Source organism: Panthera onca, chromosome X, assembly GCF_046562875.1.
Source record: "Panthera onca isolate mPanOnc1 chromosome X, mPanOnc1 haplotype 2, whole genome shotgun sequence".
Taxonomy (NCBI): Eukaryota; Metazoa; Chordata; class Mammalia; order Carnivora; family Felidae; genus Panthera; species Panthera onca.
In genome coordinates this window covers 74,480,318-74,508,307 of record NC_138357.1, presented here as the reverse complement: position 1 = coordinate 74,508,307, position 27,990 = coordinate 74,480,318, and the positions used below count along the sequence as shown (strand labels likewise).

The 27,990-nt window shown below is 37.5% G+C and overlaps 1 protein-coding gene across 8 annotated transcripts in view; it reads right to left on the bottom strand.

Moving 5' to 3' along the window:
* OPHN1 (oligophrenin 1) overlaps positions 1 to 27,990 on the bottom strand; it is a 600,363-nt gene that overhangs the window by 145,066 nt on the left and 427,307 nt on the right. For all 8 annotated transcript variants that reach the window (XR_014136815.1, XM_081793552.1, XM_081793555.1 and 5 more), the window contains 2 exons: positions 21,905 to 21,963; positions 20,645 to 20,750 (listed from right to left, as the gene is read on the bottom strand). Coding sequence is in view for 7 of the 8 variants with exons in the window: in XM_081793552.1 (XP_081649678.1) it covers positions 20,645 to 20,750; positions 21,905 to 21,963 (165 nt within the window). In the remaining variant the exon portion in view is untranslated. The remainder of the gene's footprint in view (positions 1 to 20,644; positions 20,751 to 21,904; positions 21,964 to 27,990) is intronic.

Here is a 27,990-nt window from a genome sequence, read left to right as displayed (position 1 = left end):
AAGTATGAAAAACAATCAGTTTATTGTCAAATTATATAATATCGTAAAACATTTTAATAGAACCTAAACTCAACAATGAACATCATTTAACCAAATGACTACAAAATGAGTGGCTATGACCAAGTTCATGCATGTAAAGGTTATGACATTATATCAAAACTGCTCTGCTGCCTGACAACAGTAATTTTAAGAAACTATTGATTCTTTTTAAAAATGTTTTTAAAATATTTTTAATGTTTATTTTTTGTGAGAGAGAGAGAAAGAGAGAGAGACAGAAAGACAGAATGAAAGTGGGGGGAACAGAGAAAGAGGGTGACACAGAATCCGAGGCTTTGAGCTGTCATCACAGAGCCCAATGCGGGGCTTGAACTCACGAACTGCAAGATCATGACTTGAGCCAAAGTCAGATGCTTAACTGACTGAGTCACCCAAGTGCCCCAAGAAACTATTGATTCTAAGATGCATTTGGAATTCAGGTTACAACTAGAAAAAAAGTGCCCCTTAAAATTGATAAAATTTGATATATGTTAGTTTTCATGCATACTCAAGGATAGGTTAGTTATAACTGTAGTATTCTAATTGTAAATACATGCTTACATACAGTAGGAGTGATTGATTACTATTTTAAAAACTAATCAGAAGGCAGAGGGATTACTATAAGCTTCAGACAACTGCACCTCCAATCAACACCAGAGGCTTTTTAAATTAGCATGATTGATGGTAAAGTGATTTCTCATTGCTTAGATGTGTCAAGATACTATATATGGAGTGACTACAAATATTGTATGGACACTACCAAACTTGCATAGATAGGTTAGAAGAATAGAGCAATGGTCAATCATAACATCAGTAGGGTGGACCAACAAATATGCATCTTCAAATGTGATATACCACATGGGACACAACACTGTCTATTATATGTTCTAGTCAAAAAATAGTTAATTTGAATTCAACTAGTCTTTAAATATAATCTCTACTTTAGCAGAAATAAAGGAGATATGGGAATAAGCTGAACAAAATGACACTAAAGAAAGTAGACACAAGTAGTAAGGCTCTGCAGGAAAAATGGTGGATCTAGTCTTATCAATAAGCCAAAGTCAATAAAAAAGGGACTGTGCTAGAATTTTTGAATATGAAAATAATATATGAGGTAGATATAATGTGTGGCACTCTATGGAGTACAAGATTGAACACACCATCTACACAGGGAATTTTTGGTTCAATGGGAAAATGATAATATTTCTGAAAAGTAGAAATAGTTGAACTGAAAAAAATAAGTTGCAGAATACCATAATCTCATTTTGGTAAAAAAAATGCAAATTGTGTGTGTGTGTGTGTGTGTGTGTGTGTGTGTATCAATACACATTCACAGAAGGATCTGAAAAAATGCACTAATTATTAATAGCAGTGATTTTGGATACTGGGGATAAAGAGCTTTTACTTTTAATTTTTTCTGTATTTTCTAATCTCTATAATGTACAGTATTGCTTCAGAAGTAACAGATGTGTTATTACAAAAATAAGAATGTAGTAAACCAAAGAGCCACACCTTTTAGAATCATAGCCCAGGCCTATGATTACAAAGTAGTCTTTCATTTGAGCATAGAACACAGGATTTTATTGTCTGACTCCAGTTGTGTTGCTATATTATTTATCTCCATCCAGTGAACATTTGATGCAAATGCAGTCAGAGCATCTGAAAGGAAAGAGAACTGGGACTTCATGGAGTTTATAGAAGAGGTTGTTTTTATGCATCAGTAGCAGAAAAAGGCCTGAGTATCACTTCCATTGTAATATTCCTCTGGTAGTGAGGTTGTGGGGAAAGTAACCTGTAGCATTCTCCTACCTCTGATTAATAGTAACTGTAAGTACTATTCAAAAAGAACTGGATATTTGGGAACCTCATATTGGCTCAGGAAAGTTTGTGTCTGTCTGTTATTACCTTAGAAAATGAGTTGGCAGTGGGAATACTTTACAAAGGCAAAGATATAATTATATATAGATTAGCAAACAGCGGTTGGCAGGCAGAATAATTATGTGAATTTTAAAAGTACATGGATTTTCCTCTCATGTGTGTATTTCCCTATTAGAATGAAGCCTATTTTTTATTTGAATTTTCCCTACAACTTTTGGTTTATAAAGTTTACAAACACACAAAATACTGAAAAAATTTGTATTATGAACATTCATACTGTCATACCTACATTCAAGAATTAGCATTTTACAAGTGCTTTCCGTCTCTCTCTATATTTTTCTAAATCCTTTAAAAGTAAATTGATCAACTCCAAATACTTCAGTATTCATCTCCAAAGAAAAAGTACACAAAGGGGAGGAGCTAAGATGGCAGGGTAGTAGGAGGACCTTAGGCTTGCCTGGTCCCCTGAACTCAGCTAGATAAATATCAAATCATTCTGAATATCCAAAAATAAATGTGAGTACTAAAAGAACAAACTGCACAATTGGAGGGAGAGAAGAGGACACATCATGAAAGGTAGGAAGTGCACAGACATGATTTGGGGGAGAAGAGGATTGTGGGTGCCCCAGAAGGGAGGGAGCCCTGGCCATGGAGACAGGAGAGAGAGAGGAATGCATAGGGGATCGCACAAGGAAAACATTTCCCCAAAGCTACTCACTGGGAAAATAAGAGGGGCTGATTTTTGTGAGGTTTTACAATCATGGGGCTCAAAAGCTAAAGTTTTAGAAGTGTGTGGCATGGCAAGTGTAGAGGCTAGAAGGCTCTGCAGTGCTACTGTAGAGAAGGAGAGCAAATAGCCTAGAAGGAAGACAGCCAGACGGGCAGATGGCATGATCTGAACATCACCTGGGATGCACTACTAGAGATGGTTCCCTGTTTTTGGAGTGCATTTGAAAGAAGTGGCATTGCCTCTGCATGGATAAAGGAGCCTGAAGGCACCATCTCTCTCATTCTCCTCAGCGTAAACTGACTTCAGTAAGCAGCACAGTGCCAACACTGGCAGCATAAACCCCTTACACCAAGCCCCATCTTCTTATGCTCAACAGGTGCTGCTTTTCTTGGGTAAGTGTGCTGCTGAAGCAGCACAGCTGGCCCCTCCCCCAGAAGATCAGCACAAACCACCCCCCCACACACACACACACCATGTGTACAGACCATAGAGTTCTGCAAAGATTTAGCTCTAGTGGAAATAGCATCAGGTCTCTTTCAGCAGGCAGACCAGAGCAACCTAGTTAAAACTCACCACATTATGGCCATGGACCAAACACTCCCCACTGCAGGCAAGAGGAAATTCTGCAGAGGACTGACTTGAGGGGTAGAGCAGCTATAACACAGCAGCAGAGTGCAAAGCATACTCCAGAGACACTTCCTGAAGTGCCAGACCATGGACATTATATGACCTCTACTTCATAAAGCCATTACTCTAAGGATCAGGAAACATAACAGGCTTTCTGAACATACAGAAGAAGACAGAGACTTAGACAAAATGCCAAGATGGAAGAATTCATCCCAAAAGAAAGAACAAGAAAAGATCATGGCCAGTGATTTAATGCAAACAGATATAAGTAATATGCCTGCTATGGAATTTAAAGGAACAATAATAAGGATACTATCTGGGCTTGAGATAAACATAGAAGACACCAGGGAGTCCCTGACTTCAGAGACAAAGACCTACAAACTAATCAGGCCAAAATTTAAAAAAAATGCTATAATCGAGATGCAAAACAGACTGATTGTAATGACCACAAGGATGAAAGAAGCAGAAGAATGAATAAGTGATATAGAAGATAAAATTATGGAAAATAATGAAACTGAAAAGAAAAGAGAAAGAAAAATATTGGATCATGAACGTACACTTAAGGAACTCAGGACCCCCACAAAGTGGAATACTACTCATATCATAGGAGTCCAAGGGAAAAAAAAGAGAGGGAAAAAGGGCAGAAGATTTTTGGAGCAATTTATAGCTGAAAACTTACCTAATCTTGGGAAAGAAATAGATATCCATATCCAGGCCTCACAGAGAACTCCCATCAAAACCAACAAAAGCTGGCCAACACGAAGACATATCATAACTATATTTGCAAAATACAGAGATAAAGAAAAAGTCCTAACAGCAGTAAGACCAAAGAAGTCCCTAACTTACAAAAGAAGACCAATAAGATTAGCAGCAGAAATCTCTGCTAAAACTTGGTAGGCCAGAAGGGAATGCTTGATATACTCAATGTGCTGAATGGAAAACTATGCAGCCAAAAATACTCTATCCAGCAAAGCTGTCACTAAGAATGGAAGAAGAGATAAAGAGTTTCCCAAACAATAACAAAAGTAGTTTGTGACCACTAAGCCAATCCTGCAAGAAATGTTAAAGGGGGCTCTTTGATTGGGAGAGAAAGACCAAAAGGGACAAAGACTATAAAGAAACAGAGAAAATATCCAGAAACAACCAGAAAACAACTAGTGAAATGGCACAAAATTAGTATCTATCTATAGTCACTCTGAATGCAAATGAACCAAATGCTCCAACAAAAAGACATAAGTTGTCAGAATGGATAAAAAAGCAAGACCCATCTTCATGCTGCCTATAAGAGACTCATCTGCAACACAAATACACCTGCAGATTGAAAGTGAGGGGATGGAGAAACATTTATCATGCTAGTGGACATCAAAAGAAAGCCAGAGTAGCCATACTTATATCAGACAGACTAGATTTCAACCCAAAGTCTAACAAGAGATTAAGGGCACTGTATCATAAAAAGGGGTATATCCAACAAGAAGATCTAACAAATGTAAATACTTGTGCCCCAAGTTTGGAACACCCAAATATATAAAACAATTATTAACAAACAAAAGGAACTCATTGATAATAATACAATAATAATAGGGGACATGAACACCCCACTTACATCAATGGAAAGACCATTTAAGTAGAAAATCAACAAGAACAATGGCTTTGAGTGACACCCTGGAGCAGATGGACTTAACATATATTCACAACATTCCATCCTAGAGCAACAGAATACACCTTCTTTTCAAATGCACATAGGATTTTTCCAGAAGAGATCACATACTAGATCACAAATCAGGCCTCAACAAATAAAAAAAGAATGAGATCATACCGTGCATATTTTCAGACCACAACACTATGAAACTGAAAGTCAACCATGAGCAAAAAGATTGGAAAGACCACAAATCCACAGAGTTTAAAGAACATCATACTAAAGAATAAATGGGTCAAACAGGAAATCAATGAAGAAATACAAAAAATACATGGAAATAAATGATAATGAAAACATGATGGTCCAAATCTTTGAAATGCAGCAAAAGTGGTCATAAGAGGGAAGTATATAGCAATACAGGCTATATCAAGAAGCAAGAAAAATCTCAAATACACAACCTAATATTATATCTAAAGGAGATAGAAAAACAACAGCAGATGAAGTCTAAGGCCAGCAGAAAAAGGGAAATAATAAAGATTAGAGAAGAAACAAATGATATAGAAACTAAAGAAACAGAACAGATCAATGAAGCCAGGAGCTGGTTCTTTAAAAGAATTAATAAAATTTATAACCCCCAAGACAGACTTAACAGAGAGAGAGAGAGAGAGAGAGAGAGAGAGAGAGAGAGAAATGACCCAAATAAGTGAAATCAGGAATGTGATATGACAAATCACAGCTAACACCACAGAAATAAAAACAATTATGAGAATAGTATGAACAATTATATACTGACAAATTGGGCAATCTGGAAGAAATGGACAAGTTCCTAGAAACTCACAAACTATGAAAACGAAACAGGAAGAAATAGAAAACTTGAACAGACCGATAACCAGCAAAGAAATGGAATCAGTAATCAAAAAATTTCCAAAAAGCAAAAGTCCAGGGCCATATGACTTCCCAGGAGAATTCTACCAAATATTTAAAGAAAAGTTATTACCTATTCTTCTGAAACCATTCTAAAAACTAGAAATGGAAATAAACTTCCAATCTCATTCTATAAGGCCAGCATAACCTCGATTCCAAAACCATACAAAGATCCTACTAAAAAAGAGAATCACAGGCCAATATCTCTGATAAACATGGATGCAAAAATTCTCAACAAAGCAGTAGCAAATCAAATCCAGCAGTACATTAAAGGAATCATTCACCACAATCGAGATTTATTCCTAGGCTGCAAAGGTGGTTCAATATTCATAAGTCAATCAATGTGATATACCACATTAAGAAAAAGAAAGGATAGGGGCACCTGGGTGTCTCAGTTGATTAAGCCTCCAACTTTGACTAAGGTCATGATCTCACAGTTCCTGAGTTCGTGTCCCATGTTAGGCTCTGTGCTGGCAGCTCAGAGCCTGGAGCCTACTTCAGATTCTATGTCTCCCTGTCTCTATGCCCCTCCCCCACTCATATTTCTCTCTCTCTCTCTCTCTCTCTGCCTCTCAAAAAATAAACACTAAAAATTAAATTAATAAAAAAGAAAAAAAGGATAAAAACCACATGATCCTCTCAATAGATGCAGAAAAAGCATTTGGCAAAGCACAACATCCATTGTTGATAAAAACCCTCAACAAACTAGGGACAAAGGGTACATATATCAACATCACAAGGTCATATATGAAAAAACCACAACTAATATAGCCTTCAATGAGGAAGAACTGAAAAATTTGCTCTAAGGTCAGAAACAAGACAGGGATGTCACCTCTCACCATTGCTATGTAACAAACATAGTAATGGAAGTCCTAGCCTCAGTAATCAGACAACTAAAATAAATACAAGTCATTCAAATCAGCATAGAAGAATTCAAACTTTCAGTATTTGCAGATGACATGGTATTCTACATAGAATACTAAAAAGATTTCACCAAAAAATTACTAGAACTGGTAAACAAATTCAGTAAAGTCACAGGATATAAAATCAACGTACAGAATCTCTGGTATTTCTATACACCAATAATGAAGCAGCTGAAAGAGAAATCAAGGAATTGGCCTCATTTACAATTGCACCAAAAACCATAAGATACCTAGGAATGAACCTAACCAAAGAGATTAAAGATTTGTACTCTGAAAACTACAGAACACATATGAAAGAAATTGAAGACTACACAAAGGAATGGAAAAACAGTCCACGCTCATGGAATGGAAGAATAGATATTGTTAAAATGCCTATACTACCCAAAGCAATCCACACATTTAATGCAATCCGTATCAAAATACCACCAGCATTTTTCACAGGCTAGAACAAACAATCCTAAAATTTGTATGGGACCACAAAAGACCCCAAATAGACAGAGCAATCTTGAAAAATAAAACCATAGCTGGCAGCATCACAATTCTGGACGTCAAATTATATTACAAAGCTGTAGTGAGTAAAAGAGTATGGTACTGGCACAGAAACAGACACATAGATTAATGGAACAGAATAGAAAACTCAGAAATGAACCAAAAAACTACATGGCCAACTAATCTTCTTCGACAAAGCAGGAAAGAATATGCAATGAAAAAAAATATATAGTCTCTTTAACAAATGGTTTTGGGAAAAGTGGACAGAAATATGCAAAAGAATGAACCTAGACCATTTACACCACACAAAAAAGAAATTTTAAATGGATTAAAGACCTAAATGTGAGACAGGAAACCATCAAAATCCTCAAGGAGAACACAGGCAGCAACGTCTCTGACATTGGCTGAAGCAACTTCTTATTAGATGTGTCTCCAGAGGCAGGAGAAACAAAAGCAAAATTCAACTATTGGGATTTCATCAAGATAAAAAGCTTCTTCACAGTGAAGGAAATCAACAAAACTAAACAGCAATCTGCAGAATGGTAAAAGGTACTTTCAGATGACATATCTCATAAAGGGTTAGTACCAAAATCTATAAAGAACCCATCAAATTCAACACTCAAAAAACAAACAATCCATTTAAAAATTTGGCAGAAGACATTAATAGACACTTTTTCAAAGACATTCAGATGGGTAACAGACACATGAAAAGATGTTCAACACCACTCATCATGAGGGAAACACAAATCAAAACTACAATGAAATAATCACCTCATACTTGTTCAGCACAGGTAAAATTAACAACATGGGAAACAACAAAGGTTGGCAAGGAGGCAGAGAAAGGGGAACTTTCTTATACTATTGGTGGGAATGCAAACTGGTGCAGTCACTCTAGAAAACATTATGGAGGTTCCTCGGAAAGTTAAAAATAGAACTACCCTATGATCCAGCAATTGCACTACGATGTATTTACACAAAGATACAAAAATACTGATTCCAAGGGACACATGCACCCCATTGTTTATAGCGGCATTATCAACAATAGCCAAAGTATAGAAAGAGCCCAAATGTCCTTCGACTGATGAGTGGATAAATAAAATGTAGTGTGTGATACACACACACACACACACACACACACACACACACACACACACACGTATACATACAATGGAATATTACTCAGCCATCAAAAAGAATGAAACCCTGCCATTTGGAATGAAGTGGATGGAGCTAGAGTACTTTATGCTAAGTGAAATAAGTCAGTCAGAGAAAAAAACACCATATGATTTCATTCATATGTGGAATTTGAGAAATGAAACAGATGAACATGGCTGGAAAAAAGAGGCAAACCAAAAAAACAGCCTGTGACTACAGAGGGTCGGTGTAGGGGAGGCGGGTGGAGGGGTGAGTTAAATGGGTGATGAAGATTAAGGAAGGCACTTGTGATGAGCACCTGGTGTTGTATCTAAGTGATGAATTATAAAATTCTACTAGTTAGTAGAAATAGTTACACTATATGTTAACTAACTGGAATTTAAATAAAAAGTTAAAAAACAGAAAAAGCACGTTGTTCTGCAAAATCAAAAAATATTTTTATACCTAAGAAAATTTACAACATCATACAATAATTAGTTCATATTCAAATTTTCTGAAATGTATTGCAAAAAAATCATTTTATAGTCAGGCTTTTACAAATCTAGTCCATAGTTCACACACTGCATTTATTTCTCTTTTGTCTCTGAATGTAAAACAGTACCCCTATCTCTGTTTCCCAGGATTTTGACTTTTTAAAAACTCCAAACTAGTTTCTTATAGAATGTCCAGAAGTCTGTATTTTTCTATACCCTATATTTTCTATAAACTGCAAAGGTCTAATTTGATTGAGGTTAAGTATTTGTGGCAAAATTACTTAGGTTACATTGTGCACGTCTTTTTGTATCCTATCAGGAGGCACATAAAGTCAGTTTATACCATTCTTAGTGATGCTAACTTTGATCAGATAATTAAGGTGGTGTTTGTCAGATAGTTTCATTGTAAGATATATTTTTTCACTTATAATTAGTAAGCAATCTGTGGATGAAACATTGAAATTATTTGAATATTTTTTTGTGAACAATCTTTTATCCAATAGTATTGATGTATGCCTGAAACAGGACATTGAGATTACAAACTACTGGTTTGTCTAATTCTATTATTCCTCCTAACATTTATTAGCTGGCATTCTTCTGTAATGAAGGGCTTTCCTTAGTCTACCTATCTCCCATAAATTTTTATTTATTCAAAGTATTATATTCAATACAGTATTTATTGTTTTTAATTTTTATTTTGACTCTAGATTTAATCAGTGTCAGCCTTTTCAAGCAGGTTCCTGTGCCCTTGTGACATGACCATATTAGTACTTGAGGTCTTCTTTGCTTACAAAGGTAAAATTTTCCGAGGCTTACCTTGTATTTCCCTTGTTTAAGACCTGGAATCAACCATTTCTCTAAGAAGCCTTGGTAGTTTTGAAAAGTGAAGATACTGTAGAAACAAGGATCTGGGCATTATGTGTGTTCACTGCTTTTTTAGAGTAGAAGCACTTCAAGACTGGTTCAGTGAATAGAAGCTTTTGTTGTTTTGTTTTTAAATCATTAGCTCATATGGCATTAATTCAACTTAACTATTGTAGGATTTTTATCTTAAATTTTATATCATCTCTTTTTCTTACACCATAAATTTTGTCTTCTGATAATATTATTTAATTTTTGCTTTATCCTTGTGATATACATTGCAGGGAATAACTTTAGAAATACCCTTAGCCTCTACTGATGGGTTAAGGCAAAAAGATTTACAAAGCCATAGGATGCTCACACCCAAGTTTGAGTAAACAAGATTAAGTAAATAAGTATAAGGAGGGTAGGGCCAGGGCCACCAGGATAGAGAGGGTGGGGCAAAGTCCCATTACAAAGGTACATGAGGTAAACAAGAATAGGTATTCAGGGTGAAAATGCCCCCCAATTTAGTACTATAGCAGAAAGCTGCTTTCACAGGAAGGAAGGGCCAAATTAGGTAAATAGGTAAATAGGGCTATAGACCTCTGCAGGTGAAGATGCCCAGAGTGGAGCTAATTAGCAAAAGAAAGGTGCCTTGTTAACCCTGAGGTTGAAGGCTCTGTCATATCCCCTAGGCTGGCTAAGATAAACAGACATGGGGCCTCCTGTCTGCTGTTAACATCCATCTGGCTGGTGCCAGGATTTTGGTTTATATTGACACAAACCCCTAACACCATATATCATCAAAACCCCTTCCCTCATGCCCATGAGTTAATGTTCACAGATTCTTTGTCTCTTTGTGCATGCCCAATCACGTCTGTAAGCCTTCTGATCTTAATAAATACGGAGCAAGGACCCTTATTCGGGGCTACTGTCTTTTCCCAGACATCAGCCATCTCTTGCATTTTAATCCTGCGTCCACTCTCTTGCTGGACAAGAGAGAACTTTAGATCCAGAGTCTATGACAATATATAAACACAAAATGGTTTCAAATTTATTTATATTATTAATAGTGTTAGTAAACCTACTGAGTGATGTTTACTACTTTTTTTGTAGCTTGTCCTGTTTTCAGAATATATCTCATTGAGGATAAGTCAGAGGATCGTGTTTATAAGTTAGGTGGAATAACTTGTCTTTGTTTTATCAATTTGATAGATTTAGATTCATTTGCCTTTTTATCATCAACTTTAGGGTTTGTAATCCTTGACTCAATTTTACTTTTTAGGTATGTAAAACATTAATATGGCTCAAAAGTAAAAAGCATTCAAGGAGATGGACTTAGAGGAATCTAGCTTTCATCTATATCCCTTCTACTGTATTCACCACCCTGTAGTAATCATTTTCATTCTTTTTTTTTTTTTTTTTGGACAGTTGTACCTCTTAATGCCCTTCATTCATCTCCCTCCCACCTTCCCTCTGACAAACACCAGTTTGTTCTCTATATTTAAGAGGGTTTTTTTTTTTTGTTTTTTAGATTCCACATGCGTGAAATCATGTAGAACTTGGCTTTCTCTGATTGATTTATTTCACTTAGCATAATACCATGTAGGTTCATCCATGTTGTTTCAAATGGCAGGATTTCATTTTTAGGGCTGAGTAATATTCCATTACACACACACATATCCATCATATATAAATATCTATATCTATATAGCTATGTCTATATCTATCTATCTATCTATACATACATGTATTCCATATATACATGTATTCCACATATACATGTATTTATATTCCACATATTTATATATCTCATATCTTTTTTTATCCATTCATCTATGGATAGCCATTTGGGTTGCTCCCATACCTTGACTATTGTAAATAATGCTGCAATAAACATGGGGCTGCATGTATCTTTTTGAATCAGTATTTTCATATTGCTTGGTTAAATCCACAGTAGTGGAGTTACTGAATCATATGATAATTGTATTTTTACTTTTTCAAGGAACCTCCATAAGGTTTTCCACAGTGGATGCACCAATTTACATATCCACCAATAATGCATGAAAGTTACTTTCTTTCCACACCTTCACCAACATTTGTTATTTCTTGTCTTTTTGATACTAAACATTCTGAGAAGTGTGAGATGGTATTTCATTAGGGTTTTGACTTGTATCTCCCTGATGGTAAGTGATATTCAGCATCTTTTCATGTGTCTGTTGGCCATATGTACGTGTTCTTTGGAAAAATGTCTATTCAGGCCTACTGCCCATTTTTCAATCAGATTGGGGATTGTTAGTGTTGAGCTGTATGACTTCTTTATAAATTTCGGATATTAAATCCATACCAAATTAATATGTTCTTCCATTCACTAGGTTGTCTTTTTTTTTGTTGATAGTTTCTTTACTATACTTGCTTTAATAATACCTTTATTAAAATATATTTCACATTCCATACAATTAACCCTTTACTGTTGTTTTAATTATCTTAGTATATTCACAGAGTTGTGTAACCATCATCACACTCTAATTTCAGATCATTTTCACTACTCCAAAAAGAAACCCCATAGTAGTCACTCCCCATTTCTTCCCATGTCTCCACATGCCAGCCCTAGGCAACCACTAACCTACTTTCCATCTTTATACTTGTCTGTTCACATTTTATATAAATGGAATCATATAATATGTGGCTTTTTGTATCTGGCTTCTTTCACTTAGCATAATATTTTCAAAGTTCATATTTGTTGTAGCATGTATCAGTGCTTCATTTCTTTTTATCCCTGAATAATACCCCATTGTATGTTTATGCTACATTTAATTTTTTTCATTTATCAGTTGATGGTCTCTGGGTTGTTTCCACCTTTGGGCAACTATGAATAATAGTACTTTGGATATTTGTGTATATGTTTTCATTTCTCTTCAGTATATATATGAGTGGAATTTCTGGGTCATATGGTAAGTATATATATAAGAGTGGAATTTCTGGGTCATATGGTAACTCTATGTTTAACTTTCTGAGTCATTCGTTTTTTTCTAATTAATTACTTAATTAATTAATTTTTAAATTTTCATCCAAGTTAGCATATAGTGCAACAATGATATTAGGAGTAGATTCCTTAATGCCCCTTACCCATTTAGCCCATCCCCCCTCCCACAACCCCTCTAGAAACCCTCTGTTTTTTCTCCATATTTGAATCTCTTATGATTTGTCCCCCTCCCTGTTTTTATATTATTTTTGCTTCCCTTCCCTTGTGCTCATCTGTTCTGTGTCTTAAAGTCCTCATATGAGTGAACTCATATATTTGTCTTTCTCTGACTCACTAACTTTGCTTACCATAATAACCTCTAGTTCCTATCCACATAGTTGCAAATTACAAGATTTCATTCTTTTTGATTGCCAAGTAACACTCCAGTGTGTGTGTGTGTGTGTGTGTGTGTGTGTGTGTGTGTACATACATATATATACATATACCATATCTTTATCCATTATTCCACTGATGGACATTAGGGCCCTTTCCATACTTTGGTTATTGTCAATAGTGCTGCTATAAACATTGGGGTGTATGTGCCCCTTCGAAAGAGCACATCTGTATCCCTTGGATAAATACCTAGTAGTGCAATTGCTGGGTCGTAGGGTAGTTCTATTTTCAATTTTTTGAGGAACCTCCATACTGTTTTCCAGAGTGACCGCACCAGTTTGCATTCCCATCAACAGTGCAAAAGAGGTCCTCTTTCTCCGCATCCTTGCCAACATTTGTTGTTGCCTGAGTTGTTAATGTTAGCCATTCTGACAGGTGTGAGGTGGTATCTCATTGTGGTTTGATTTCTATTTTCCTGATAATGAGTGATGTTAAGCATTTTTCAATGTGTCTGTTAGCCATCTGGATATCTTCTTTGAAGAAGTATCCATGTCTTTTACCCATTTCTTCACTGGATTAATTGTTTTTTGGGGTGTTGAGTTTTGTAAGTTCTTTACAGATTTTGGATACTAGACCTTTATCTGATATGTCATTTGCAGATATCTTCTCCCATTCCATCAGGTGACTTTTAGTTTTGCTGATTGTTTCCTTCACTGTGCAGAAGCTTTTTATTTTTATGAGTTCCCACTAGCTCATTTTTGCTTTGGATTCTCTTGCCTCCAGAGATGTGTTGAGTAAGAAGTTGCTGCAGCCAAGGTCAAAGAGTTTTTGCCTGCTTTCTCCTGTAGGATTTTGATGGCTTCCTGTCTTATATTTAGGTCTTTCATCCATTTTGAGTTTATTTTTGTGTATGGTGTAATAAAGTGGTCCAAGTTCATTTTTCTGCATGTCCCTCTCCAGTTTTCCCAGCACCATTTGTGAAGAGACTGTTTTTACTCCATTGTTGTTTATTTCCATTCCATTGATATTCTTTCCTGTTTTGGGTTCTCTATTCTGTTCCAATTATCTGAGTGTCTATTTTTGCACCAGTACCAAAGTACCTTGATGATTACAGCTTTGTAATACATCTTGAGGTCGAGGATTGTGATGCCTCCAGCTTTGGTTTTCTTTTGCAAGATTGCTTTGTCTATTCAGGGTCTTTTCTGGTTCTGTACAAATTTTACGATTGTTTGTTTTAGTTCTGTAAAGAATGCTGGTGTTTTTTGTTAGGGATTGAATTGAATATACAGAGTGGTTTGGGTAGCATAGACATTTTAACAATATTTGTTCTTCCAATCCAGGATCATGGAATATTTTTCCATATTTTTTGTGTCTTCTTCAATTTCTTTCATAAGCTTTCTATACTTTTCAGTGTATTGGTCTTTCACCTATTTGGTTAGGTTTATTCCTAAGTATTTTATGGTTTTTAGTGCAATTGTAAATGGAACCTATTCCTTGATTTCTCTTTCTGTTGCTTCATTATTGGTATATAGGAATGCAACGGATTTCTGTACATTGATTTTATATCTTGTGACTTTGCTGAACTCATGAATCAGTTCTAGCTGTTTTTTGGTGGAATCTGTTGGGTTTTCCATGTAGAGTATCATGTCATCTGCGAAGAGTGAAAGTTTGACCTCCTCCTGAACAATGTGGATGCCTTTATTTCTCTGTGTTGTCTGATTGCAGAGGCTAAGACTTCCAATACTATGGTTGAATAACAGTGGTGAGAGTGGACATCCCTGTCATGTTCCTGACCTTAGGGGGAAAGCTCTCAGTTTTTCCCCACTGAGGATGATATTAGTGTTGGGTCGTTCATATATGGCTTTTATGATCTCAGGGTATGCTCCTTCTATCCCTAGTTTCTTGAGGGCTTTTGTCAAGAAAGGATGATGTATTTTGTCAAATGCTTTCTATACATCTATTGAGAGGATCATGAGGTTCTTCTTGTTTCTTTAATAGATGTGATTTAACTCATTGATTGTTTTGTGGATGTTGAACCAGCTCTGCATCCCAGGTATAAATCCCAGTAGCTTGTGGTGAATAATTTTTTAAATGTATTGTTGGATCTAGTTGGCTGCTATTTTGTTGAGAATTTTTGCATCCATGTTTATCAGGGAAATTGGTCTATAGTTCTCCTTTTTAGTGGGGTCTCTGTCTGATTTTGGAATCAAGGTAATGCTGGCTGCATAGAAAGGGTTTGGAAGTTTTCCTTCCAGTTCTATTTTTGGAATGGCTTCAAAAGGATAGATGTTAATTCTTCTTTATATGTTTGGTAGAATTCCCCTGGAAAGCCATCTGGCCCTGAACTCTTGTTTTTTGGGAGATTTTTGGTTACTAATTCGACTTCTTTACTGGTAATTGGTCTGATGAAATTTTGTATTTCTTCCTGTTTCAGTTTGGTAGTTTATATGTTTCTAGGAATTTGTCCATTTCTTCCAGCTTGCCCATTTCATTGGTGTATAATTGCTCATAATATACTTTTATTATTGTTTGTATTTCTCCTGTGTTGGTTGTGATCTCTCCTCCTTCATTCTTGAGTTTATTGATTTGGATCTTTTCCTTTTCCTTTTGGATCAAACTGGCTAGGGGTTTATCAACTTTGTTAATTCTTTCAAAGAACCAGCTCCTAGTTTCATTGATCTGTTCTATTGTTTTTTTTTGTTTTTGTTTGTTTGTTTGTTTCAGTAGCTTGGATTTATTCTCTAATCTTAATTATTTTCTGTCTTCTGCTGGTTTTGGGTTTTATCTGCTGGTCTTTTTCAGCTCTTTAAGGTGTAAGGTTAGGTTATGTATCTGAGACCTTTCTTCCTTTTTCAGGAAGACCTGGATTGCTATATACTTCCCTTTTATGGCCGCCTGTGCTGCATCCCAGAGGTTTCGGGCTGTGGTGTTATCATTTTCATTGGTTTCCATGTACTTTTTCATTTACTCTTTAACTTCGTGGTTAGCCCATTCATTCTTTAGTAGGATGTTCTTTAGTCTCCAAGTATTTGTTGTCTTTCCAAAATTTTTCTTGTGGCTGACTTTGAGTTTCACAGCGTTGTGGTCTCAAAATATACATGGTACAATCTTGATCTTTTTGAACTTGTTGAGGGCTGATTTTTGTCACATTAATTGTTCTATTTGGAGAGTGTTCCATGTGCACTGGAGAAGAATGTGTATTCCACTGCTTTAGGATGAAATGTTCTGTATATATCTGGTAAGTCCATCTGGTCCAGTGTGTCATTCAAAGCCACTGTTTCCTTGTTGATTTTCTGTTTAGATGATCTGTCCATTGTTGTTAGTGGGATGTTTAAGTCCCCTACTATTATGGGATTATTATCAATGAGTTTCTCTATGTTTGTGATTAACTGATTTACATATTTGGGAGCTCCATGTTTGGAGCATAAATGTTTACAATTGTTAGACCTTCTTGGTAAATAGACCCCTTAATTATTATATAATGCCCTTCTTCATCTCTTGTTCTAGTCTTTATTTTAAAATCTAGATTGTCTGATATAAGTACCGCTACTTTGGCTTTCTTTTGGTGACCGTTAGCATGACAGATGGTTCTCCATCCCCTTATTTTCGATCTGAAGGTGTCTTTACACCTAAAATGGGTCGCTTGTAAACAGCATATAGATGCATCTTGTTTTTTTATGTATTCGGTTACCCGATGTCTTTTGATTGGAACATTTAGTCCATTGAGGTTTAGAGTTAGTACCAAAAGATATGAATTTATTGCCATTATGTTGCCTGTAGAGTTGGAGTTCTGGTGGTGTTCTCTGGTTCTTTCTAGTTTTTGTTACTTTTGGTCTTTTTGGTTTTTGTTTGTTCATCTTTTCTCCCCTCACAGAGTCCCCCTTAAAATTTCTTGCAGGGATGGTTTAGTGGTCACAAACCCCTTTAGTTTTTGTTTGTCTGGGAAAAGTTTTTTCTCTCATTCTATTTTGAATAACAGCCTTGCTGCATAAAGAATTCTTGGCTGCATATTTTTCTGATCCAGCACATTGAACATATCCTGCCACTCCTTTCTGGCCTACCAAGTTCCTGTGGATAGGTCTGTTGCAAACCTGATCTGTCTTCCCTTGTAGGTTAAGGACTTAAGCGATCATGTAGAAGCAGCATTTCAGGGATTATGGCAAATCACAACACACATCTGGCACCAGTCTTCACCCTTAGCATCCTTGTTCCAACACCAGTGACTATGGTTGTTCTTCAGGGTCTTTTGGGACTTTTGCCTGTCGGGAGGCGGCACAGCCTCTACCAAATGTTATCCTAGCAGGGGAACCACCTCTCCCCATGTGGCCCAAGGACCCCTTGGACCTTGATCTCTGCTGCTGGGGACTTGTGCTTCCTACCAGTGCACCACCAGGTATCGAGCTGCAGAGTTTCAGGCTCTGCACTCCCCCTGTTTATAGTCGTAATGGAATTTAAACCCTCTCCTTTCTCCCTTTTTTGATTTCCATCCCTTGTGGCTGTTTCTACTCTTCCTTTCTCTCCAGCTGCTTTTGGGGGGGTTGCTTTTCCCATACTCTCCCCCTGTCTCCATCCTCTCTCCATAAGCAAAACAGCTCCCTGCCCTCCATGGCTTCTCTGTCTCTCAGTTCACCTCTCAATACCCTGTACCTGCTGAGTTCTATGGTTTAGGTTGTGCAGATTATTGTGCTAATCCCCAAATCAGTTTTCTAGGTATACAAGATGGTTTAGTGTTGATATGGTTGCATTTCATGGATGAGAAACACAAAAAAATCATGCTGTTCCACCATCTTGGTCACTCCTTGAATCATTAGTTTTTTTATTTATCTTACTGTGTGTTTAATTTGACAGAAGTAAGAAAATATGTGTTTAATATTTTTACATATTCTTTTTTTAATGTTTATTTTGAGATAGAGAGTATGTGAGTGCAGAGACGGGGAGAGGCACAGAGAGAGAGAGAGAGAATCTCAAGCAGGTGCCACACTATCAGCTCAGAGCTCAATTGGGTTGCTTAATCTCGGGAACCATGATATCATTACCTGAGCCAAAATCAAGAGTCAGGCACTTAACTCACTGAGCCAGCCAGGTGCCCCAATATTCTTATATATTCTTATTTCCCTCATTTTCTTTTTACATAAAAGTTATCATACTAATATAATGTTTTAAACTTTGGGTTTTGTTGCTGTTGTTGTCTGAACATATAACCTCAAATTTGTAATGCATCTTGGAAATCACTGCAAAAGAAGTTCACAGATATTTTCCTAATTATTTTTAGGTTGTAGAATGCTACATTATTTGAATAGACCATTATCTACTCAACTAGTCCCCTATTGTTGGACACTTTTGTGTTTCCAACCTTTTGTTATTAAAAAATTATGCTGCGATAATGAACCTTCTACATATGCTATTTGGTACTTGGGGGGGGTGTGTCCTCAGAGTAAATGTCTAAAAGTAGAATTGCTTGGCACTGGTTAAGTGAATATACAGATTTGTTAGATATTGTCAAATTCTCCTCCTGTCGTATATATTGCACTAACACCAGCAATGTATTACAGTATCCATTTGCCCCAATGTCTCATCAACAGAGAATACAGTCATGCCTTAGGTTTTTCCCAATAAATGGCATCTCAGTGTAGGTTTAATTCGTATTTTTCTTATATGAGTGAACTTGAGCAGTTTTTCATATATCTAAGTGTATTTGTCTTTCTATTTCTCTTCCTTGTGTGTTTGTGTCTCTTGTTCCTTTTGTTCTAGAGTTTTGAAGGACCAAAATTCTTGAAATAAGGCAGCAGTCAGCCTTTGAGTGCATGGTAGCAGGTGCTTCTTACTAACTGCTGGTAGGATAATTCTCAACTGAGTCCCTGCCTCCCAAAACATACAAGACTGTTAGAATGTCAGAGCAGGAATAATCCCTTGAGATTAGCTAGTTCAGTCCCCTCATATTATAGATGAATAAACTAATGTCCAGAGAGTGGGAGGGACTTTCTTTAGTTCACCCAAATTTAGTGTCAGTGTGGAACTTGAACTCAATTTCTCTTTCCCCCAGGGCAGCTTCAAATTAATATGCAAATGATTTATGTATTGATTGTTGTACTTTTACTGAGATTATCACAAACAACTATTTGGGAAGAAACTGCTCTTAATGTTCTGTATTAGCCCAAATTGGAAACATTGGCAATAAATGTAAAAGGTATCCTCTTGTTAATTCTGCCTATTTATCTTCCTTTGTGTATTTAATGCTCATTTGTTATAGAAGTATAAAAATACATAGACTGTCAGAGCTCCATTGAATCTTGGTGGTATCTCATTATGTCATTAGGGAAACCTGAGATCCAGTGATGCAGAATTTATTATAGGGGGAGACCAAGATGATCATTTAGCCTGGAGCCTCAACTTCAAGTTGGGGCTTCAAGTTTAGGTATTTGAGATCCTCTTCAAATGAGGTTAAAATGTATAATTACTGTACTTTTGTAACTTTGATGATAGCTTTATTTTTTAATAGACACTCTTAAAATGCATCATGAGTTTTCTAAGCTTGTTGTCTCATTTCTGTACTTTTAAAAATATCAGGAGGAGCCTTGAGAGTGACCTGCTTATGATCATCAAGAAAGCCAGTAGCAAAACAGAGCACCTGTGTGGCTCAGTCAGTTAGGCAACAGACTCTTGAGCTGGCTCAGGTCAAGATCTCATGGGTTAGTTCATGAGATTAAGCCCTGTGTTGGGCTCTGAGCTGACAGTGTGGAGCCTACTTGGGATTCTCTCTCTCTCTCTCTCTCTCTCTCTCCCTCTCTCTCTCTGACTCTCTCCAACTCACGCTCACACTCTCTGTCTCTCTCAAAATAAATAAATAAACTTTAAAAAAGGAAGCTAGTAGCAGAACTGACACCAGAACACAGGTTTGTTGACCCCTAGACAGAGTGCTTTCTGATGCACCATACTGCTTCACAAGAGCTACTTGCTGTATTTAACAAGGCACGTCAACTTACTTTTATTCCAATCATTAAGCTCTCTGGCCAAAAATCACCACCACCCCATGCCACTTAAACCCACTATCTTGGAGCTCATCACCGGGCCTACTCTTTCAAATACTTGTCTTTCCTGCTTGTCATACTCAAGCAAAGAGTTGACCACAATCCTAATAATAACTCCAATTTCTTGAGAATCTTCTATGTGCCATGCATTTTACCTGTGTTCATTCAAATCCACAGAACAGTCCTGCATGGTGGGCAATACTATTCTCTTTTTAGAGATGACTAAACAGAGGTTAAGAGGTTTATCTAAGATCGTACAATTAAGTAAGTGGTATGGCTGGTATTTGAAACCAACTTTATCTGACTGCAAAGTCTGTGTTCAGTCCAATTTACCTCATGTTACCTCTTAACTGAGATGCATGATGAGCCTGAGAGGATATATACAAGGTTCAAGATAAAATCATCTTCATAGAGCACTCAGCTTTCCAGGATGAAACAGCTGGTGGCTGGGACTTAATCAGTTGGTAAACAGTTCCTCTGCGGTACTACCCTATGGGCCAGTCATTTAATAGCAACTCCTCCTGAAAATCCAGAAGTTACTTACTTGACCAAGTGTCTTATAATAAGTTCCAGCATCTCTCGGTTCTTTTCAGGTAGCTTATATACCAAGGAATGAATAGCTCCCAGCCGGTAATCCAGGTTGTCAGACTCTGAGATAGAACAGAGAGAGACAGTTTTGCCTTTTGGGCAACTGTATCAAGTAAACTCTCTCTCTCAATCTCTCTCTCTCACACACACACACATGCACACAAAGACAATTAGAGACACAAAGAGACAAAAAGAGACACAGAGATAAATAGGCACTATGAAATAATGGTAAAGAGAGATGAAGAAAAAAAACTGAGATGGAGAGCAAAAAACTAAAAGACAAAGAGACCAAAAGGCAAAAAGAGAGATAAAAACAAAGAAATAGTCCCATAAAGTTGAAGTAGACGACAGAACAGAAAGATGAGAGCATAAGACTATCTCTGAGGAAGTGAGAGTTCTAGGTACAGCAGGTTGTTCCCAAAGTTCTGCATGTAAACTTCCACTGGAAACACTTGCCCACCCATTTTCTTATGGTGATAGGGGGTATGCTCTTTCTCTGGGTTCATGCGAAAATCACTGAGACATCTCAGAGTAAAGATCAAAGGTCTCTTGCCTCCACAAAAATTCATTATGAGGACAAGTCCTATGAATCTTTTTTCCTGCACACCACAGAGGGTACCAAGCAAGAGAAAGGTCATGTAGAGATAGGGACAGATGCTCATAGATACAGTGGCCTCAGCCAAAATTTTTAATACTTCTTCAGCTGCCAAACGTTTTAGGGTGATTCTTTATGCCTTATTTCCCATGCAATGTTTCACCTTAACCCTCAGGTTTATCATCTAGAAAATGTGATGCTAGCACTAACAGATTAGGAGTATTAGTTCACAGCACAGTTGAAAAGCGTTTGAAAAGGCAAAGTGATGAAATAAAGCTAAAACAGTAACTGTAAGGGAACAATTTTGTTGTCTCCTAGTAACATAAGCCAATGCTCTTGTTCTGATAGAAGAGGCATAGTCAATAAAGCCCTCATACCTGTTACATTCCTCATATTACCCAGTTTTGCCCAAATTACTCAACTTACATTGATTTATGAAAAATAATAGAACATTTGAGTTAGACAACAAGCAGGAATACTCTCATTTAGCAATGGACGCAATCTGTGGATGTATTTTTGTTTTCTCCCCTCACTTTCCCTCAAGCAGTCTTCTAGGTTTATTGCTATGAACATTATTAAGAAGGCAAGACAACACAATTAACTAGTAACATAAATACTTACTGGCAGCAGAGACCAGCTCTTTGTGAAGTCTGTAGGTCATGACAGGTTCAGAAAGATTCCTGAAATAAAGGAACACTGTAAGTTCCTTTGGGGAGGGAATAGCCAGGCCTTGGATTCTCAGTTTTGTGGGCAGCAAGGCTTAAGTTTCTGAGCCCCATAGCTTAGTGTGACCATATACATTTCTCTCTTCACCTGAAACTTTGTCAGAGGAATCCTAGTTACTAGTAACTCAATGAAAAACCTGCAAAAGTATAGGAAAATTAGTCTAGTAAGGTCTCTAATTAGTTCTCAAAAGTGAAAGGAGTTTCAAACCAGTTCTGAAAAATTCCAAAGTAGACCCACTCTGAATTCTGCTATAAAGTTCTTGCAGTTGGATAGTTCTTTAGTTTTCAAAGTGCTTCATATCTGTCCTACCATCTGATCCTTCCAATGATCCTGTGAGATGGAGCAGTTATTCCAGTCCCAGTTTAATGGAGGAGAAAATTGAGGCCCAATAGATTTATTTGGTAAAAAAAAATGACTGAGCACCTATGGGTACCTAGCATTGTACCAGATGTTGGGGATCCAGCGATGAATAAGAGAGACCCCAAACCTCCAAGGAGCTAATAGTCTAGTTTAGAAGAGTGTCATATACAAAATTTTCAATGTAAAATGACCAGTGTGATGATAAAATAAAGGTAGGTGGTGGGTGGCTCTGAAGAAGTAATTCACTTATAATAATAATAGTAAACTCTTCATTGTTCTAAGCGATGTGCATATATTTACTAATTTAATCCTCATACCAACTCTGTAAGGTGCATATTGTTATTATCTCCATTTCATACATGAGGAAACTGAGGTTCAGAGAAGTTTAATTTATCCAAGACTACACATGCCTAGTAAATGGCAGAACTAGTCAGTCTGTCCTGAGTCTATGCTCTTAATCACTGTTATACTTCCTCCCACTGTTATTATTGTAATAATCCAGTTGAGAGTTAATAAAGGCCTAAACAAAATTAGTGGCATCAGGGATAGAAAGAAATGATGAGAATCATTTAAAAGACATTAAAGACAGAACTTCTTCAATCATTGGGTATACTGGTGAGGGAGAAAGTTATCTGGCTTGGAAGACTGCATAGAATAGAAATTTATTCAGAAGGAAGTGGAGATCTAAGCTAGAGGGACTTATAGGATAGCCAAAGGGAGATGTCTATTAGGCAGATGGAAGGAGTTCCTTCTAAATTTGAGAAGTGGAAATCACGAACCTAGGTGAGTGATTAAAACCATGAGAACAGATACCACTGCTCAAAGAGAGATGACCAAGTCACAGCCAATAGCTACATGAGGACTTTAATTTATTATTTGTCTAGAATAGTGTATAAAAAAGAAATGGAATTGAACCAGTCATTGGAATATAAAAAATTTGAAATATTTCACATAAAATCCATTATTTTCTAATGCTATTGAAAAACTGAACGAGTTGGCTATATTGGGCCTATATGGTTATTTGTGGAAGTAAATAATATTGCGTATTTATACATAAACAAAGGTATCACTATGCAAATACAGGTTCAATATGTAATGTGTTTAATATGAAAAGAGTCTGCTTCATTCATCTTCACATCCTGGCCCCTGTGGATATTTGAATTTTCCCTCCCTCCAGTATAGCAAAAAGAGGGGAGAGTCCTGGAATATATCAGGTAGAAAGTCCATAAAGGGAACTGCTAAAATGGTTGAAAAGGTGTGAGGAAAGCCAAAAGCAAGAGATACAGTAGAATCCAAAAGAAGATAATGTTTCAAGGAGGGCTTGGTAACACCTTCAAATGCTACAAAGAAATCAAGTAAGGTAAAGACTGACAATTGTCCATTGTGTTTAGCATTGAAGGAGTCACTAGTGACCTTGGCAAGAGCAGCTTCAGTGGAGCAGAGTTGGTGGGAGGGAGACTACAATGGGTTAAGGCTTAAACTAGGAGGTTAAGAAGTAGAGACACTGAGTGTATATTACATCATATACTGAAGCTTGAATAGGAAGGCATGAAGTATCTCTCTTATTAGGCAATCTCATCCAAAATCCTGCCTCCAATTTTCATCTATATTGTCAATGATTCAAAATTTTTAGCTCAAGCTCAGAACTCTTCTCTGAGTTTATTCCCATATATGCAATGCCTTGGTTAATGCCTTGTTCTGATTTCTTCAAAGACACCCAAATTTTAAATATCTAAAACCCAACTTGCCATCTCCCTTACATCTAGTCTTTTTCTTGTGTTTCTCAAATCACTGAATGTATGACCACCATTTGGCTGTATGGGTCAGAAACATGAAAATCATTCTTTTATCTCCCTCTCCCCCATTCTCATATCTAAATTTACTCCCCAAATTTCTTTATTATGCTTATTTCTACAAATCTATATTCCTATCCCTACTTCAAGAAGAAGCATCATCTTTTTCATGGACCACAGCAATAGCCTGTTAATTGGTTTCTAACTCAACGTATTTTGATTCCCTATAATCTGATCTCTATTTTTTTTTTCAAAATTCAAACCTCATCATGTAACTTGTTTAAAATCTCTCAATTTATTCCCATTCTTTTTAAAATAAATCCATACTCCAATTCTTAAAATGTCCCATACAGCCTTGCAATGTCTGGCTCCTACACATCTCTCCCTCCCTCTCTACACTCAGTACTCCACCTATACTAGTACATGTAGTTTCTTGAAGAGGTCATCCCCTCTTTTGCTTCAAGGCCTTTGCACATGCAGTTCTCTTTGTCTGCAACTGCCTCCTCCCAGTTGACTCCAAATTATAATTTAAACCTCAGTTCAAACGGACACCCAGAATACAACAGGTCTTCCCGTTGTAAGCCTTCATACCACCTTGTGCCTTCCCTTCAGAGTACTTACTATAGTTTGCTATATTTGTATGATTACCTGTTTTTTTTTTCTGCCCTTCACTGGATTATAACCTTTTTAAATTCAGAGATCACATCCATTCACAATTGTATGCCTCCTGCTTAGCACCATGCTAGACATAGACTAGCTATACAGGAAATGTTTACTGATCCAGTAAATGGTAAAATGAATAAATGAAAAAAGACACAAAGTCAAAGAGATGTGCTTTATGGTACCATATTTATATGCTGAGAAGAAACAGCCAGTCGAAAAAGAGACATTAAAAATATAAGAGAGAGAGGATAGTTTTTGGAGTACTTTTCTGAAAATGTTAGAGATAAGGGTTGAGTCAGGTACCTATAACACAAATGGAAGAGGCCCTCTTTGAAAATATTAATGTATTTGAGAAATTTAATGGGTGTTGATTGGCTCGTGTATATTAAAGGCCCATACATAAGTCTTAAAGAAAAATCTCTTACTAGGGGTATTGCTCATTCAGGCTTTAAGGCCTGACCCTCCCATCTTTCAAAAGGGCCACACTGGTTATTATGGGATGAGCTTGAAAACATATAATGTGTGGATGTATTTAACCTATATAAATCTTTGAAAAAACTTGACTCCTTTGAAGAAGGCTAAAGACAGAATCATTAACTCTCAATATTATCATCATCAGTATTCTAAAAACATACATAGTAGATTGCTCTCTATCTTCACTAAAATTACCGAAGTAACTCCAAGGAGGCCATAACCCCTGGGGGTAGGAATTAGAGGAAAAAGATGCTACAATATAAGTGGCCTACAAGTCATAGATACTTAGGTTCAAGTAATATGAGCTGTGAGCATGGATAGTACTAAATGGGGAAGGGGGTGCCTGTCAATTTTCTCATCTATAAAAGAGTATGGTACTACCTACCTTATAAGATTATTGTAAAAAAAAAAAAAATGACATTGCCCGAGAAGTTGGAAGATGGCGGCATAGGAGGACGCTGGGCTCACCGTGCATCCTGCTGATCACTAAGATTCCACCTACACCTGCCTAACTAACCCAAAAACCACCAGAAGACTAGCAGAATGGAGTCTCCGGAGCCAAGCGCAGACAAGAGACCCACGGAAGAGAGTAGGAAGGGCGGAGAGGCAGTGCGCTCTACACGGACTGGCGGGAGGGAGCCGGGGCAGAGGGGCAGCCTACCGGCCAAGCAGAGCCCCCGAGTCTGGCTGGTAAAAGCGGAGGGGCCGGACAGAGTGTTTTCCGACAGCAAGCGCAACTTAGCATCTGGGAGGTCATAAGTTAAAAGCTCTGCTCAGAAAGCAGGAAGGCTGGAGGACAAAGGAAGGGAGAGTTGCTGAGCCCCCGGAAGATAGAGCTCAGCTTGGCGGGGAACAAAGGCGCTCACCAGCACCATCTCCCCCGCCCATCCCCCAGCCAAAATCCCAAAGGGAACCAGTTCCTGCCAGGGAACTTGCTCCCTCCGCTCAAATACCCAACTCTGTGCTTCTGCAGAGCCAAACCTCCGGCAGCGGATCTGACTCCCTCCCACTGCCACAGGGCCCCTCCTGAAGTGGATCACCTAAGGAGAAGCGAGCTAAGCCTGCCCCTCCTGCCCCCGTGCACCTTGCCTACCCACCCCAGCTAATACGCCAGATCCCCAGCACCACAAGCCTGGCAGTGTGCAAGTAGCCCAGATGGGCCATACCACCCCACAGTGAATCCTGCCCCTAGGAGAGGGGAAGAGAAGGCACACACCGGTCTGTGGCCCCAGCGGTGGGCTAGGGGCAGACATCGGGTCGGACTGCGGCCCCGCCCACCAACTCCACTTATACACCACAGCACAGGGGAAGTGCCCTGCAGATCCTCACCACTCCAGGGACTATCCAAAATGACCAAACGGAAGAATTCCCCTCAGAAGAATCTCCAGGAAATAACAACAGCTAATGAACTGATCAAAAAGGATTTAAATAATATAACAGAAAGTGAATTTAGAATAATAGTCATAAAATTAATCGCTGGGCTTGAAAACAGTATACAGGACAGCAGAGAATCTCTTGCCACAGAGATCAAGGGACTAAGGAACAGTCACGAGGAGCTGAAAAGCGCTTTAAACGAAATGCAAAACAAAATGGAAACCACGACGGCTCGGATTGAAGAGGCAGAGGAGAGAATAGGTGAACTAGAAGATAAAGTTATGGAAAAAGAGGAAGCTGAGAGAAAGAGAGATAAAAAAATCCAGGAGTATGAGGGAAAAATTAGAGAACTAAGTGATACACTAAAAAGAAATAATATATGCATAATTGGTATCCCAGAGGAGGAAGAGAGAGGGAAAGGTGCTGAAGGGGTACTTGAAGAAATAATAGCTGAGAACTTCCCTGAATTGGGGAAGGAAAAAGGCATTGAAATCCAAGAGGCACAGAGAACTCCCTTCAGACGTAACTTGTATCGATCTTCTGCACGACATATCATAGTGAAACTGGCAAAATACAAGGATAAAGAGAAAATTCTGAAAGCAGCAAGGGATAAAAGTGCCCTAACTTATAAAAGGAGACCTATAAGACTCATGAGTGATCTCTCTTTTGAAACTTTGCAGGCCAGAAAGGATTGGCACGAGATCTTCAATGTGGTGAACAGAAAAAATATGCAGCCGAGAATCCTTTATCCAGCAAGTCTGTCATTTAGAATAGAAGGAGAGATAAAGGTCTTCCCAAACAAACAAAAACTGAAGGAATTCGTCACCACTAAACCAGCCCTACAAGAGATCCTAAGGGGGATCCTGTGAGACAAAATACCAGAGACATCTCTACAAGCATAAAACATACAGACATCACAATGACTCTAAACCCGTATCTTTCTATAATAACACTGAATGTAAGTGGACTAAATGTGCCAACCAAAAGACATAGGGTATCAGAATGGATAAAAAAACAAGACCCATCTATTTGCTGTCTACAAGAGACTCATTTTAGATCTGAGGACACCTTTAGATTGAGAGTGAGGGGATGGAGAATTATTTATCATGCTACTGAAGCCAAAAGAAAGCTGGAGTAGCCATACTTCTATCAGACAAACTAGACTTTAAATTAAAGGCTGTAACAAGAGATGAAGAATGGTCTATCCATCAGGAAGAGCTAACAATTATAAATGTCTATGTGCCGAATACCGGAGCCCCAAATATATAAAACAATTACTCACAAACATAAGCAACCTTATTGATAAGAATGTGGATG